Source organism: Haliotis rubra, unplaced genomic scaffold (assembly GCF_003918875.1).
Source record: "Haliotis rubra isolate DU_JTF1 unplaced genomic scaffold, ASM391887v1 Scf152, whole genome shotgun sequence".
NCBI classification, from domain to species: domain Eukaryota; kingdom Metazoa; phylum Mollusca; class Gastropoda; order Lepetellida; family Haliotidae; genus Haliotis; species Haliotis rubra.
Genome location: NW_025765470.1, coordinates 882363 through 898392, shown reverse-complemented (window position 1 = coordinate 898392; position 16030 = coordinate 882363). Strand labels below are relative to the sequence as shown.

The window sequence follows — 16030 nt, the reverse complement described above, 5'->3', positions numbered from 1 at the left end:
TCCGTATTCGTAATCGATATGAACATTTATGTATACAAGCCTACATGAATCAACCTCGAGGTTTATAAGCTGTTGTATACACGATCGATATCAACACTGGTTTATAAGGTGTTGTATACGCCATAGATATCAACACTGGTTTATAAACTGTTGTATATATGTACCCTTGATAACGACACTGGCTTATAAACTGTTATATTCGCCATAGATATCAACACTGGTTTATAAACTGTTGTAAGCAACATTGATATCAACACTGGTTTATAAACTGTTGTATACACCATCGATATCAACACTGGTTTATAAACTGTTGTATACACCATCGATATCAACACTGGTTTATAAACTGTTGTATACACCATCGATATCAACACTGGTTTATAAACTGTTGTATATATGTACCATTGATATCAACACTTGTTTATAAGCTGTTGAATACACGGTCGATATCAACACTAGTTTATGAGCTGTTGTATACGCCATAGATATCAACACTGGTTTATAAACTGTTGTATATATGTACCATTGATATCCACACTGGCCTATAAGCTGTTATATACACCATTGATATCAACACTGGTTTATTAGCTGTTGTATGCGCCATAGATATCAACACTGGTTTATAAACTGTTGTATATATGTACCATTGATATCAACACTGGCTTATAAGCTGTTATATACACCATTGGTATCAACACTGGCTTATAAGATGTTATATACACCATCGATATCAACACTGGTTTATAAACTGTTGTATATATGTACCATTGATATCAACACTGGCTTATAAGCTGTTGTATACACGATCGATATCAACACTGGTTTATAAGCTGTTGTATACGCCATTGATATCAACACTGGTTTATAAACTGTTATATTCGCCATAGATATCAACACTGGTTTATAAACTGTTGTATACAACATTGATATCAACATTGGTTTATAAACTGTTGTATACACGATCGATATCAACACTGGTTTATAAACTGTTGTATACACCATCGATATCAACACTGGTTTATAAACTGGTTGTATCGATATATCAACACTGGTTTATAAACTGTTTATATAACTGTTGTATCAACACCATATACACTGATATCAACACTGGTTTATAAGCCATCGTATATCAACACTGGTTTATAAACTGTTGTATACATCATTGGTATCAACACTGGTTTATAAACTGTTGTATACACCATCGATATCAACACTGGTTTATAAGCTGTTGTATATATGTACCATTGATATCAACACTTGTTTATAAGCGGTTAAATACACGGTCGATATCAACATTGGTTTATAAACTGTTGTATACACGATCGATATCAACACTGGTTTATAAACTGTTGTATACACGATCGATATCAACACTGGTTTATAAACTGTTGTATATATGTACCATTGATATTAACACTGGCTTATAAGCTGTTATATACACCATTGATATCAACACTGGTTTATAAGCTGTTGTATACAACATTGATATCAACACTGGTTTATAAGTTGTTGTATACACCATTGGTTTATACGCGCATTTATATGCAATTGAATTAACACTTTTTCATACACATTCTACGCAATCCATATGAGCATTTGTTCATAATCATGATTATACGCAATCGATATCAACGTTTATTTGGATCAATGTATATGCAATCGATGAGAACATTTGTTTATACGCATATTTTTTTTTATATATGCAATGGATGTGAATATTTGCTTATAAACATATGTATACTTTATTCAATCGATATGAACACTTGTTTAAACGCATATGTATACGCAAACGATTTTTATTTTCACTTCTGTATACCCTCCGATATGAACAAATGCATACACACATCTGTATTAGTTCATACACGTCTACAATAACATTGTTTGTCTTGCCAACAGGCACACAACCGCTTGGTGTCACTTCTGGGAAAGACAAATATAAAGATAGACCAGGAACAGAGCTTTGCAGTGGATCCGGAAGCAGCATTAGAAAAATTAAAAGTGCGTATATAAATATTTTGCAAAATTAAAGGAATATAGGTGTTTTAACATCCAATATGTATAACAATGCCTGTGTTATAGAAAGGATACCATAGATCATGGTCAAGAAGATACACAAGCTTCTATCAGACATGGTAAATGCTATGCAAGTATTTCGATGTCCCTAGTCCTCCATTACGCAGCCACTTTAGTTTGGGAATGGAAATATTGCAGTGTATGCGTTGAAATCTTGTTACTCAAAGAGGCTTTACCTTCGAGGATAATGTTACGTTATTGTCCAGGAACCAAGATCCAAGATTGTGTTCGCCTTTTCAGTCTTGACGTTATCTAGTTGTCATGGGTAGATGTTGGAAATAACTTGTAAAATTACACTTTAGGATCCATTTTTCTGCACAGGCATTAATTGATAGTCTATCTATGTTCGCAGGCGGAGGATATACGGATAATACTGGGGAACTTTGACGAAAGCACCGCCAGACGAGTATTCTGTGCCGTACGTATTGTGCCCAAGAACACTGCTTTATACTCACACTGCTTTATACTCACACGCCTTCTCCTGCAGGAGACACTTTGGATGCTTGGTCTTACGTCATAGAATATTAAGGAGTTTACTTTGTGGAAAGCTTTGCTTGGCTGTTTACATAATTAAAATTCACCCTCACGACAGGGAGTTCTGCAACCAATTCATTTATGATGCTGTTTGAAATAATGGACGTAAAACGTCTCCTCGTGTGAAACAGAAACACGACTTTAGATAAACGTCATATTATACTAGACACTGGGGCGAGATCCGATTTATCGTGTTTATTCATTCTTAATGTTCAGTAAATGTTGATATGAGACATTTTTATGACTGTTTCATTCGGCGAAATAGTACTGTCCTTGTGTACAGACGAGGTGTGCAGTTATATATAGCTCAGTAGGCTAGAACCATACATCACGTTTCCTCTAGAAATGTTACACCTGTCAAAGTAGTATAAAGTTGTGCAATATATGTATATGGTTGTGAAACCTCAAACATGAACACTTTTTCTCCCTGCGTATAGAATAAAAACTTATTGAGCCGTTACTGTTTATAACTCGTGAAGATCTTCATCAACCCATGCTTGTAATAGGCGACTAATGGGAAAAGGGTGGTCAGGGTCGCTGGCTTGGTTGATGCATGTCACCCTATCCAAGTTGATGTGTCAGCGAGTCTGACCACCCGATCCCGTTAGTCGCCTCTTACGGCAAGCATGGGTTGCTGAGGACCAATTCTAATCCCTTATGGATAAGAGTCTTCAAACCATATATCCGAGACCTACGAAGAAGCCTTAGGTAATTGCTGTTGCAAACCTGTGGATATTCACCTGGCATGGTATTACACAATGTTATTACACGATTTCGTATTTTCGTGACGTTTTCATCCATTAAGTCATGTATTGCACAATAATGAGGTCACGAATCACGTGAACATTTTAGTGATGCATACGTTTTCGAAAAATGGGCATGTTTATCGTGCTTGGCGTTAGCGCCAGCGGTGTAAGGTCAAGTTCAGCGCAAAGTTGGCCAAAGAAAAGATAGATAATAAATCATTACCAAATGCACAAGAAATTCACGATAATAATAGCTCAAAGAAAGAAAGCGCAGTTTATTGTGAACGGGAGAGGAAATTGAGCCGGATATAGCAATACCACGTTTGGCTGTTGGGCAACTATTCAAGACATCGGACAAGTCCTTTTTCATTACGCTATTACAACTTTGCATTTCTGGTACGTGTGCACAACTTAGCGATGTTTGAACACCATCTCTTGGATAATTCCTGCATTGATTTAGGTCAGGGAATTTGTCTGGCACCACTAAACCGTCGTCTAGTGTAAACACAAGAGTAGTGTCTCAACTAGGCTAGGTGTACTGTGGCTGAGCCTGTGACGTTACTATTTGCGTCGCAGTCGTCGTATTGACGTTACAAACACTGCTACACTCTCTGACACGGGGTGAACGTGGGAACTGGATATCCCGACAGCTGGAGAAACACGTGGGAACTATATCTCTAAACTGCAGGAGAGACCATTGATAATAACATTAATAAATTGGGCAACGCTGCTGTTTGCTTGTAAAGATTACTTATTTGTGTTCAGGATCTATTATGTGCTCGGGTTCAACAAAGACATTATTTAGATTGAAACTCATCGATCGAAATTGATTATGCTTGAATTGACTGATTTTAAAGCTGATGTCGATGAGGACAGTTCTAATCAGACAAATGGATTCATATGAATCATAGATATCTGTGATGATTTTTATTATGATTTCCATGTTTGATAAATCGTTGATAGATATTAAAATGAAACTACGTACAGTTACGCAAAGTGCAGTTAACGAATCTATTCGGAATTTAATGCAAAATATAAATAAAGACTTTCCCAACAGAAAGCGACCGGAAAGCATAGTGTCTGGACTACCTGGGTCTCACTGTTTGGTAATTCGGGGTCTCACTGTGCTATTCTATCCTTCAAGACAGGCTCACAAGAAACAAATGTACGGCGCTCGCTATCAGTGGATGATAGTAGGGGAGTACGAGGATGCGGGATGGTGGAAAAAACCTGACTCGAAGATCACGTGTACAAAGACGGAGATGAATGAGACGGTGTATGGCTGCCTAACAACGGACCTCCTGGAGCTTAGCAGCAGTAACGAAACAACTGTCTCAGGATTGGTCAGTTTTTAACCAATCGTCTTGAGATTAAGTTTGAATATGTAGTTATGACTTAGATAGTCGGAATATGACAAAAGTATTTTTTGTTGCATTTTACGTTATATTGCCTTGCATGACTGGTGCTGCCTCGTATGACTCGTGAACATTCGGGTTAGAAATGATCTTCAGTAACCCATGCTTGTCGTAAGAGGCGACTGACGGGATCAGGTGGACAGGCTCGCTGACTTGGTTGACACGTGTCATCGTATCCCAAGTGCGTAGATCGATGCTCGTGATGTTTATCACTGGATTGTGTGGTCCAGACTCGATTATTTACAGAGCGCCGCCATATAGCTGGAATATTGCTGAGAGCCAACCTGGCTGTATTCACGTATAATTCACCAAAGTGACAGAAGCTTGAGTTTTGTTTGCTGACTTTCCTCTTGCATCGAGTGACACGCCGTGATAACCGGCCTGTATAAGGCACTGTGGACTTCCAATTGCACAAAGACAACGTTCTTCCTAACTATGTAACATCAATCTTGCACTTACACTTTGAGTTCATAGAATAGATTCGAATGTTATATGTTCATGATTGTAATAGATCTAAATAAATTGCTCAGGCTTATGTAAAGTTCCTTATAACATTATCTAAACACAGGTCCGCTGAATAGCCTTGGGGTTTCTGATTCACCAAGAATAAGGGCCACATTTAAAGAATACATGCATGTAACATATGTTATATTTGACCACTTTCTAAATGGCATTGTGTATTCACAATACATATAGTCTTTTTGAGGATACCCATGGTGATATTATTAATACAAAACAGTGCCACAAAGGTTCTCACTTAATTTACTCACTCTTTAGTGATGTCGACACAGTATGGATAATCTTCCTTTGTTCTGATGCTAACCGATTCCTTCCAGCGTCCATCAGCTTACGAAGCCCTCTATAAAGAATGGAGCGGCACCCAGTTTAGCAAGTTTCATGGCTACGCCTACGACGGCGTGTGGGTGATCGCCAAAGCCATTGACACTCTTCTGACGGGTACCAATCCGGACCTCATCTCGGAGGACACTTTCAGAGGTCCCAACGTCGGCAAGGTGCTCAATGAGACGAACTTCCTAGGAGTGACGGTACAGTCGTTTAGAGTCTGGAATAATACTTCATGATTAGTAGGGGCTATTTGGTTTATCATTTCAATTGCCCAACTGTATTAATACAGTCAACTCTGGATGTAACGAATACCGAGGAGGTACCTAATAAATCTGAGTCGGTTACTAATCTGACAAGCTGCGAGATGATAATAATAATACTGAAAATTTATATAGCGCTTAATCCAACCACTAAGTGGTTGCTCAAAGCGCAGAGAGATTCTTCTTGGTGGAATTCTATTAAATTCAGTTAAGTCCATGATTTCCTCTGTAATACTTTGTTATTTCTGAAACTGACAAAATACAATTTTATGAAGTTATTATAGTTTTAGACCCTGGTATTGGGACCAAATTCATCAAATCCAAACTTATTAACCTGTAATAATCCTCCTGGATCTGTCTCCATTTCCGATTTGGATATTTCCGACTTAATAATAATTATCAACTGGATACTCTGTTTTCACTTGCACATCGTCAAACGTGGTGAACTAAACCCTCGTGGCACTGGTGGACTACTCAAAGTGATGGAAAATGTGCTGCCATTGCCGAATAGAGAAATATTTTTAAGCTTTATAAATAAAAAATAAATAATTTTGAATGATTTGAAGAGATTTTATCTCATCCAATGAATCTCTTCCTATCTGATGAACCAGGATATTACTTAAGGCGGGCTAACATCGCTGATTCCTCCTTGCTGCCTTTTCTTCTGTTGTAATATCCGTTTCTGTAAGACTTTGTTACCGAAGATCAGATTGGAATCGTTCTTTTTCTCTCTTGTAATCATTTATAAAGTTTCAGTTTGTTTTAATATTTGCCACAGGGATGATATAGATTTTGGTTACATAAAGTAATATGCAATCTAGCCTTGAGTTGCTTCAACAGTGGAGGAATGGCTTAATCTGCTTGATGATTTATAATCCAAGACTTGTCGAAATGTCAAAGGAATAATTGTCATCGAACTTTTTCAGCATTAGCTTAGAATGCTATCACAAGGTTGATGTCAAATTGTAAAGATCGGCGATGCAGATTGATATTGTAGAACTATTGATCACGCTCGAACAAAGGAAATGTAGGCTTACAGAGGAAAATTGTTTTTAACCATTGTAAACTATATTGTGACATTTAAGAGAGTTACTGTTGACATATTCTCCTGTAAGATTTGTGGTAAAGTGTTTATGTAAAATGGCGATACATCCACACAACGATATACTCACCTCCTTGTATATCTCAAGGGCAGGGTTCAATTCAACAATGGCGATCGGCTCGGGCAGATCCGCATCCGGCAAATCACAGGTGAGTACAGTCTTTGGAAACACACTTCAGTCATATAAGATGGTTGTCGTTGTTCTTGTTGTTATAACAATACTTGAAAGAAAGTAAACACCATGACCTTAAAGTAAAACCCTTTACAAGTATTATTCCTGCAAGGTACCTGTGCAGATAAGGTGTTCGCCTGTAACACATATGTTTTGTGTTCTGTTCTCAATATGTGTGCAGCTGAACCCATTTATCCATAAGTGCTATTGGCAATCATGATGTTACAATAATTTCACTAAACTGCTAGGCAAAGAAAGTGTACCGGAATATAAACGTTATGAAAACGTTACGAGGCCGAAAACAGTCATTGCAAAGCTGCTTTCTTAAGGTCCAAAACTAATCAAAGACCATCGAATAACAAATTTTGTTTGTCCCATTTTAAGCCACCGTCAAACAAGGGCATATACTTTCTTGTCTTGCAGTTTAGTACTCGTGTTATCCTGTTATCATGATGTGACCCCACCCACTGACTTGAACCTGGTGTTCTCATATCACTACATCTTCACCTCTATGTTTAGCAGATGGGAAAATGGTGGAAATAGCTGAATACCACGCCTCAACTGATAGTCTCAACTTCCACCGCGAAATTCAGTGGAGAGGTGAAATGATTATTTTAATGTTCTTCTGCCTTTTTCACTTTTTGTTTACGAACCTATTACATCATCAGACATTGATAGCGATTTATAGACAGACACTTTTTGGTTTTTTCGGGATCGTAAAATGGAATTTTCTCTCAGTAAAGATTTCTTATGATCACGGAATTTCTTTTGGTTTTAGTTTTTTCTTTACTTCTAAATTTTTGTTACCTCACATGCATAATCGTGAATATCACGATGAGGGAATGTTGGAGTGAGTGAGTGAGTTTAGTTTTACGCTGCACTCAGCAATATTCCAGCTATATGGCGGCGGTTTGTAAATAATCGAGTCTGGACCAGACAATCCAGTTATCAACAGCATGAGCATCGATCTGCGCAATGGGGAACCGATGACATGTGTCAACCAAGTCAGCGAGCCTGACCACCCGATCCCGTTAGTCGCGTTGTTTTACCCTGTGGCACAGTAACTAAGTTATCTAAGGCGGGTCTTGTTTTTGTCGTTCCGGGAACCCCGGGTGGTACTACTGAATCCAAATCGTGAAGACCTTGATCCTTGGTATATCGGTACCACATGGTGCTTATCGTAATAGATGGTAACCAAAGTGATGAACTTTATGACCTGCCTCACACTGGGATGTCCTACCTGAAGAGGCTGACTCACTGAAATACCTGAAAGTGTCAAAACCTGAACCACACACCTGCAACATGGCATTGTGCAACTTTAACGCTGGGATGAGTGAGTTAGTGAATTTAGTTTTACACCGCTTTTTAGCAATATTACAGCAATATCACGGCGGGGGTCATCAGAAATGGGCTTCACACATTGTGAGCATGTGGGAAATCGAACCCGGGTCTTCGGCGTGAGGAGCGAACGCTTTAACCACTAGGCTACTCCACCGCCCCTAACGCTGGGATGTCCTGGTCCGGGTACTCAAAATATGTGAATGATTGATGATTGTGGATAATTGATGAGTTTTGTTTTGTTTGTTGTTTAACACCGGACTCAGCAATATTCCAGCTATTGGCGATCTGTAAATAATCGACTCTGGACCAAACAATCCAGTGATCAATAGCATGAGCAAAGGTCTACCCTATTGGGATACGATGACATGCATCAACTAGGTCAGTCAGTCTGACCACCCGATTCCGTTTGTCGCCTCTTACGACAAGCATGGGACCAATTCTAACCCGGATCTTAGCGGGTTATGATTGATAAGAATGAACATTACCTGGATCGAAAATCAAAGTGGGTGTTGTTTTTATGTACAGTGATGGTATTGAATATTTTACACGGATAACGACAAAGTCAAATCCTGACCATTCCAATATTTCCATTGTAACAGGAAGCGGGCCTCCCAAAGACCGGAACATTGAGTACCCGGAGATGCGGCGGGTCTCAGTGGCTGTGTACAGCAGTTTGTGTGTGTTGTCTGCCCTTGGTATCATCATGGCCGTGGGCTTCCTGACTCTCAACATTCTGTACAGGAGACACAGGTGAGAAGCTTTCATTTGTTATTCACCCCTTCGATAATGGTTGACTTTTGACGGAAATGAATATGCATGTTTATAAATAGTAACTTCTCTGCAGTGACGAAAAGATTTTGGGGTCTGTCGGGGCTACCACTCGCCTAAGTAGCGTAACAATGTGTTCGTCACTGAGGGAGGCCAGAAACCTATGATCGTTGGTTCGAATCCAATTGACACACACACGCACAAACACGCACACGCATGCAGGCAGGCACGCACGCACGCACGCACGCACGCACACACTCGTGGATATAGAATTGCATCATGTCGATCTACTTCTCGGTAACCTTTCAATAAGATTTTACGGATGACCAAATTACATGACTATCAGCGGCAAATATTACAGCAAATTCTGTTTGCTGCAGTGATGCGGTACACTAACCACAATGCAAGAAAATCGAGCTTTAGACCCTTCTCCATCTGCAAACATAACGCAGGCCATCTTTGCTTCTTTCCGAAAATAGATTTACTTCAACCTTCCTATAACGCAGCGCCTGCAATAGGACACGATTCAGAAGTAATTAGCTATCTCAGGAAAATGTGTAACAACATTGTGATAAGAACTTTAACAACCCTCATCAGTGCTGCCTCAGAGCACACACACACACACAGACATACACACACACACACACACAACATCCATCCATGCCCTTATGAAACTGCATATTGACTGATAATTGGATTAACACTAAAAGCGTAACCGACGAAATTTCATTTACAACGTTAAGCTCAAAACGCCTGCGACAAACCATGCAGAGGAGCACAATCAGCTGATGAAGCGTGGTCCAGTATATCATATGCTTACTTTGAAGGTAGCGGTAAAGTTAAAATCAGCGTTAGAAGGTTGACAGATCTTATGCACGTTTAAGATTAGAGTTTTTGTCAAAGAGGGTATAACGTCCCTGGCGTATCATAAACCGCAGAAAAAATCAAAGCCCTCGCGATCGTTATTCCACCGTATTAAACTAGTTCGCAGAGGCCGAAGACGTTGAGGATACCGCCTTCCAATTGCCTAGTCGATCAAGCTGCTATTAGACATAATGCCGATCCAGCGACTAAGGCGAGTGAATTATTGGATTTTATTGTCAATATGCGGCATAATAGGATCTAAAATGCTACAATTGATTCTCGTGCCTGTCAGAAATCGTCGGTGTCAGAAGGAGGGCTCAGTATAGAACCTCAACACGTAAATCCTATGTCGTTACCAATACCGGTTAATGCCAGGATGACTAGATGCAGATTTCAACACATTTTCAGACCGTCAGCCTAAGGCGCTTCTACAAATCAAAATTTTCATAAACTTCTAAAAAATCACTACTCCGAGATTAGGTCCTGGTAATACCGATTGGGATTCTGCAAGTTGGTGGGCAATATTAAAGTTGCACATAAAAAATCAACTGGTTGGCTGGATCCGTTGAGCCCGTGACTATAAATTGCTGAGATTGTGGTCCCACTCTTGGTTGCGTGAGTTGTTAAAGTGACAACCAATTGTCTGTGGCCTGATTAAAGCGCAAAGTGCAGCAGAAAAGACGTTATTGATGACCTGACGGGGGCGCCACGTGTGTGATTACCGAAGGGTTAGATCCTCAAGTGAAATGCAAATAAGGTGATCCGCTGTTTGGCGATCTGGGCATCATGGTGTGGAGGATACATTCCGGGAAGCTGAGACAACATCATCCAAACATGGTATGGTAATCAGTCTGCCACCAGAGCTCCCCACTGAGACGACGTTTTTGCAGAGGAATCTAATTACCTACTATATGTCGTTAAAGACGCATCATATATGTCTGTATCTGATGTGATGTACTGAACACAAGGAGCAACTGATCTTTGTCTGTGTTCTTTACAGACACCAGCTCTTGTAATGTAATCCGCATCTGGACTGGTCCTGTGTCAACGCAGACTAATTAGAAAACGTATATACATTTATTAAAATACTTTTTAGGAAATTGGCCCATCTCTTATATGTGTGGCGTTGACAATGTTTTGTCCCTGCCACATGTCTTTGAAATGTATAGTTTAGCAATGACCATGCATTACTTGGTAATCCTTAATGCATCACAATCGAAGACAGTGTGTAGGCTGTTGTAACTATAAACTTTGAGAAGACGACAGGAGAAATTCTCTTGAAAATTAGTTTTTGACTAAGTCGATAACATTTTGGTTGAAGGGAAGAAGAAAGAAGAAACTTAAAGCTGGATTTGTCCAAACATTCATTTAAACGTTAGTAAACAGAATAGTTGCCAATACACTGCAAACTTGAGACCCAAAGCGCAAGTTGCTGATGCTGGCTTCCATTTGTTCCATCGTTTAGCCTGAATCTGTTGTCATATTACTTCTGCTGTTCTTACATGTACGTATATATGCGTTCTGCCCCATACCAAACTTTCACCCGATGAAGGTGTTCCTCGTAATAAAGAAGTTGACATCCATAAAAGGCTCTCTTCTTTATGTATATTACTTCTAAATGCCATTCAAAGACTTGTTGATGCAGTGTGTTACCCGTTACAACTGCATCAGCATTGAATAGCCATTTCGGGGTCGTTTTATTTGTAGCCATCATCAAACATGGGGGTATACATTCGACAAATAGGAATGTTAAAATTGCAACCAGCTGCCGATTATCAGTATATGCAGAGAAGACACAAGCGCAATATGCAACATTGATAATATTCATATTTAATTAGTGAGTGCACTCGCCAGTCATCTGTCGACGTGCTTAATCATGTATTCTAAGATGCTTTTCTAAAAGATCAAAGGCGCCGACAGTACCTTATCAGGCGATAAAGTGCACTTTTTGCATGTCGTCACACTGTATTGACGTCACTACGCCATTCTCGTCTGCACACTTGTTTTCAAACGAACCGACGTCACGATGCATGTCAGTTGTCATCGCCTCAGACAGCCTTCTATAGTAAACTACTCCGTAGCACCCCGCTTCATGGTTAGCAGTTGCTTAGCTCGGCTAACATCGCTGGTGGAAACATTAGGTTTATGTTTTTCGGCGGACAAAATTGTCTCAGTTCAACTCACGATTTAACGGCAACACGGCAACGTTCGCATTGTTTACCTTTCCACAATGCATCCGTGGAATGTCGAGTGAGCAGTCAGCTTCATCTTGGTATAGTGATACGTTGGTAGTAGAAATGCGACGTTCATTTCGCCCCATATGATTTACGTTAATGACAGAGGTGATTAAAACAAGTTTGAGAAGGTATTTAACCCGAATGTAAACCGTCATCAAACTGTTCATCACTTGTTTATCTGGTAACGTGCGTCTAAACGTAGGGTGGGGGGCAGTCACGTCAATAGAATAGCGTCAGTTAGCCCTGAGCGAGGATTGTTAATTTAGGTCACCGACACCGTCATTTTTCTGTCTGTTTTCTGCCTTAGATTAATTGTAATTAAGCTAGGAAAGTATTAGATTTGGCATCTTAGAGACGCGTTCAGGGCAAAAGTGTACTTTAAAACACTATACATGTGGTCAGAGCGAAGTGTATTTCGTAATCAGGGGATCAACGTCATGTCTATTCACAGCCAAACATCCACGTCAACTCCGTGCACGTGTACAATTTACGTAGAAATACAAATATGGGCGACATGACCTTGACGCAGAAAGTTTATTTAAGAACATTTAATGAAATATATTGAAATGTCAGAAAGAGATTACTTCATTTTTAAATGAAATAGTTTGAGAAAATCATAGAATAGTCTTTATGTTTTACACCAAGAATGAATCTATGTCAAACTTTCAGAAAACAAATGCGAAATATAATGTTACTCGTCCAACACACATGACATGGTCGTACCCTAAGCATCTGACCATACACTGAAAACAGTGGCCGTTTGCCAAATGAACACGCCAAAGTGCATTCTGAACATTGCAGAATTTCTGCAGAAGAAATCAGCAGGCTGTGACTTCAGCATTATTCAGAAACAGGAGACTTTTCAAGAAATGTCCAATTAAGTTCACGTAGCTACATCTGTTTTTGTTTTTCTAACTACATGTTTTCATCTATATATGTAAATAGAGGAGACAAAACCCTTTCCTTATCCATAAGAAGTCGATCCCCCATTTTCCGACTACCCCAGATGTTAGTGTGTCTGAATAGCCTCAACGTTTCCCCACAAACAGCCGGTATCCACATTAACCAGCTCTACAGTGGAGATTCCTCAGGATTGTGAAATTTTCCTTTTCTGATCTATGTGACAGTCATGTCAAAATTGTGACGTCTCATTCATTTTTTTCATTTCTTTCTAGATATATCAAGATGTCGAGTCCAAATATGAACAACCTGATTATCATTGGGTGCATCCTGTGTTACCTCAGTGTGTTCCTATTGGGGACGGACGGCGGAGTTGTCTCCCGTTCATTGTTCCGGTATTTATGTCAGGTGAGCTAAATTTTCTTTCATTTGTAAGTTCAGAATATTGATTGTAAACTAGATTTTGTTGATAGATAAGATACATATACTAGCCACATAGTGTCAAAATACGATAACAATGTCAAAAGTACATATAAACTTTATTGGGGGGATCATGAGACCATAACAAGTCGGGAGAATTTCAATTGAAAAGTCAATCACAATGACGTCACGAGTCCACAAGCAGGACAGGAGTCAAACGACCATGTCACAAGCTCCATAACGGGTATGTCCACCATCGACATTGAGAACAGCAGTGCATCGACGACGCATAGAGCCTATCAAACGTGCAAGGAAGGCTTGTGGGATGTCACGCCAGATTCTCTCAAGTTCTGTTGCAAGGTCAAGGACGTTATCTGGCGGATGAGGAAGACGGCGTAGACGTCGATCCATCTCGTCCCAAACATGCTCTATCGGGGAGAAATCCGGTGAATTTGCAGGCCAAGGCAGTAAGTCAACGTTGTGGTGTTGCAAGAAATCCATAGCAACCCTTGCCGTATGAGGGCGGGCATTGTCTTGTTGGAATGTTAACCCAGGGCCATGATATTGCAGAAAAAAGAATTGCCACAGGTCGAAGAATCTGATCCCTGTAGCCCACACCAGTTACGTTGCCCTGAACAATCACCAAAGGAGTTCTTTGGCGTGCTGTTATTCCACCCCAATCATCACGGAACCACCACCAAAGCGATTCCTCTCCAAGACACAGGCCTGTGCATAACGTTCTCCCACGTTGACGTCCATCACTATGGGAATGTTAAACCTGGACTCATCTCTAAAAACAACATTTCTCCACCAAAACAAGGGTCTGCGGACATGATTTTGGCACCACATTCGGCGAGCTTGTCGATGACGTTGTGGCAGGATAGGCCGTATGGCGGGACGTCGTGGTCTGATCCCGTGATGGCGTAAACGTTGTCGAACTGTGTTGGGGTGGATACGGCGAAGTCCTGGGATGGTTCGGGCAGTCATCACTGTAGTCTGAAACCTGTGGCGAAGATGGGTCACCCTTATCCATATGTCCTGTCTTGGCGTTGTTGCACGTGGAAGTCCAGAACGTGGCCGATCGATGACGTCATTTGTGTCACCAGTGCAGAAATGGTGTTCCGGTGGCAGTGGAAATGTGCAGCCACTTGTCGTTGAGACATTCCCCGACGGACCATCCCAATGGCCTCATGACGTTGTGCAGACGTGAGCCTTGGCATGCTATGCGTTTCAATAGCCGTTTAATTTTTTGATAATCGCAAGGGCAGGGGTTGAGCAAGGGCACGGTGAAATTCACCATGCAGATAAATAATAAATCATGAAGGGAGGGGAGGGGAGAAACTACGTAACTACGTAATGAAACATATTTGCGAACAAAGTTTTATTTAGATTAGAATGTAACAATGTATTTATAGTCATGATACGTTGGTGTGGATTGCATTGTTTAAGTGACGAGTTTCAGGATCAATATTTCTATTTATTTGGATTCCTTTTAATATCATTCGTAAAATGTTGAAAAGATGAAATGGTACTTTATCAAGTATTTAGCAAGGTTAATATCAAGTAACAACACACAGTTGATGTAAATGATGCTTCACAGATACAATCCACATGGCGCCTGAGTAAGTGAGTGGGGTTTTACGCCGCTATTAGCAATATTCCAGTAATATCACGGCAGGGGACACCAGAAATTGGCTTCACACATTGTACCCAATTGGGGAATCAAACCCGGACCTTCAGCGTGTCGGGCAAACACCTTATCAGTGGACTACTCCACCGCCCCTCATGTCGCATAAATGCTGCGTTGGTCAATACAATATCACATAAATACATTTATTACTGAAGCTATGGGCGGCTGAATCACCCGAATCTTTGAAGATACAACATGCATCATGTCATGGTTGCTTTCACGACAGGCAAAAGCTTTTGGCATTATTTTCAGAACAATAAGTATGTTTTCCCTAAAAACATGTTATTGTCATTCATGTTCACGAAGATGCTCTTTGTCACTTCGAATAACCTTTATTGAAAGGCACATTGTGTTACGCACTGGCTTAGGGACATTAATCTTCTATCAAAACCGTTTTCTCATTTCATGATTCTCAACATTCAATATCCATATTTACCTTATAGATCAATCATATAAGCGTGTAAATTATGAATGGTATGTAAATAAAATTAGCATTACTTTTGAACAAATATTAGGGCAGAAACAGTTTGTTAACAGGGTCTATATTGATTATTTGATGCTCGGTAAACTCGAGGCACGAAAGAACCTTTATCCTTATTAGGTGTGCTATATGCAAAACGAATGTCTATAATCCTTCGAGAGCTTCTCCCGCGTTAAAGCCT

At 40.1% G+C, this 16030-nt stretch overlaps 1 protein-coding gene across 1 annotated transcript in view; it reads left to right on the top strand.

Annotated features, from left to right (window-relative positions):
• Nucleotides 1–16030, top strand: part of LOC124270502 (gamma-aminobutyric acid type B receptor subunit 2-like) — a 164393-nt gene that overhangs the window by 123070 nt on the left and 25293 nt on the right. The window contains exons 5-12 of the mRNA XM_046705517.1: nucleotides 1897–1998; nucleotides 2426–2491; nucleotides 4502–4696; nucleotides 5605–5814; nucleotides 7065–7125; nucleotides 7668–7748; nucleotides 9089–9239; nucleotides 13534–13666. Of these exons, the coding sequence (XP_046561473.1) occupies nucleotides 1897–1998; nucleotides 2426–2491; nucleotides 4502–4696; nucleotides 5605–5814; nucleotides 7065–7125; nucleotides 7668–7748; nucleotides 9089–9239; nucleotides 13534–13666 (999 nt within the window). The remainder of the gene's footprint in view (nucleotides 1–1896; nucleotides 1999–2425; nucleotides 2492–4501; nucleotides 4697–5604; nucleotides 5815–7064; nucleotides 7126–7667; nucleotides 7749–9088; nucleotides 9240–13533; nucleotides 13667–16030) is intronic.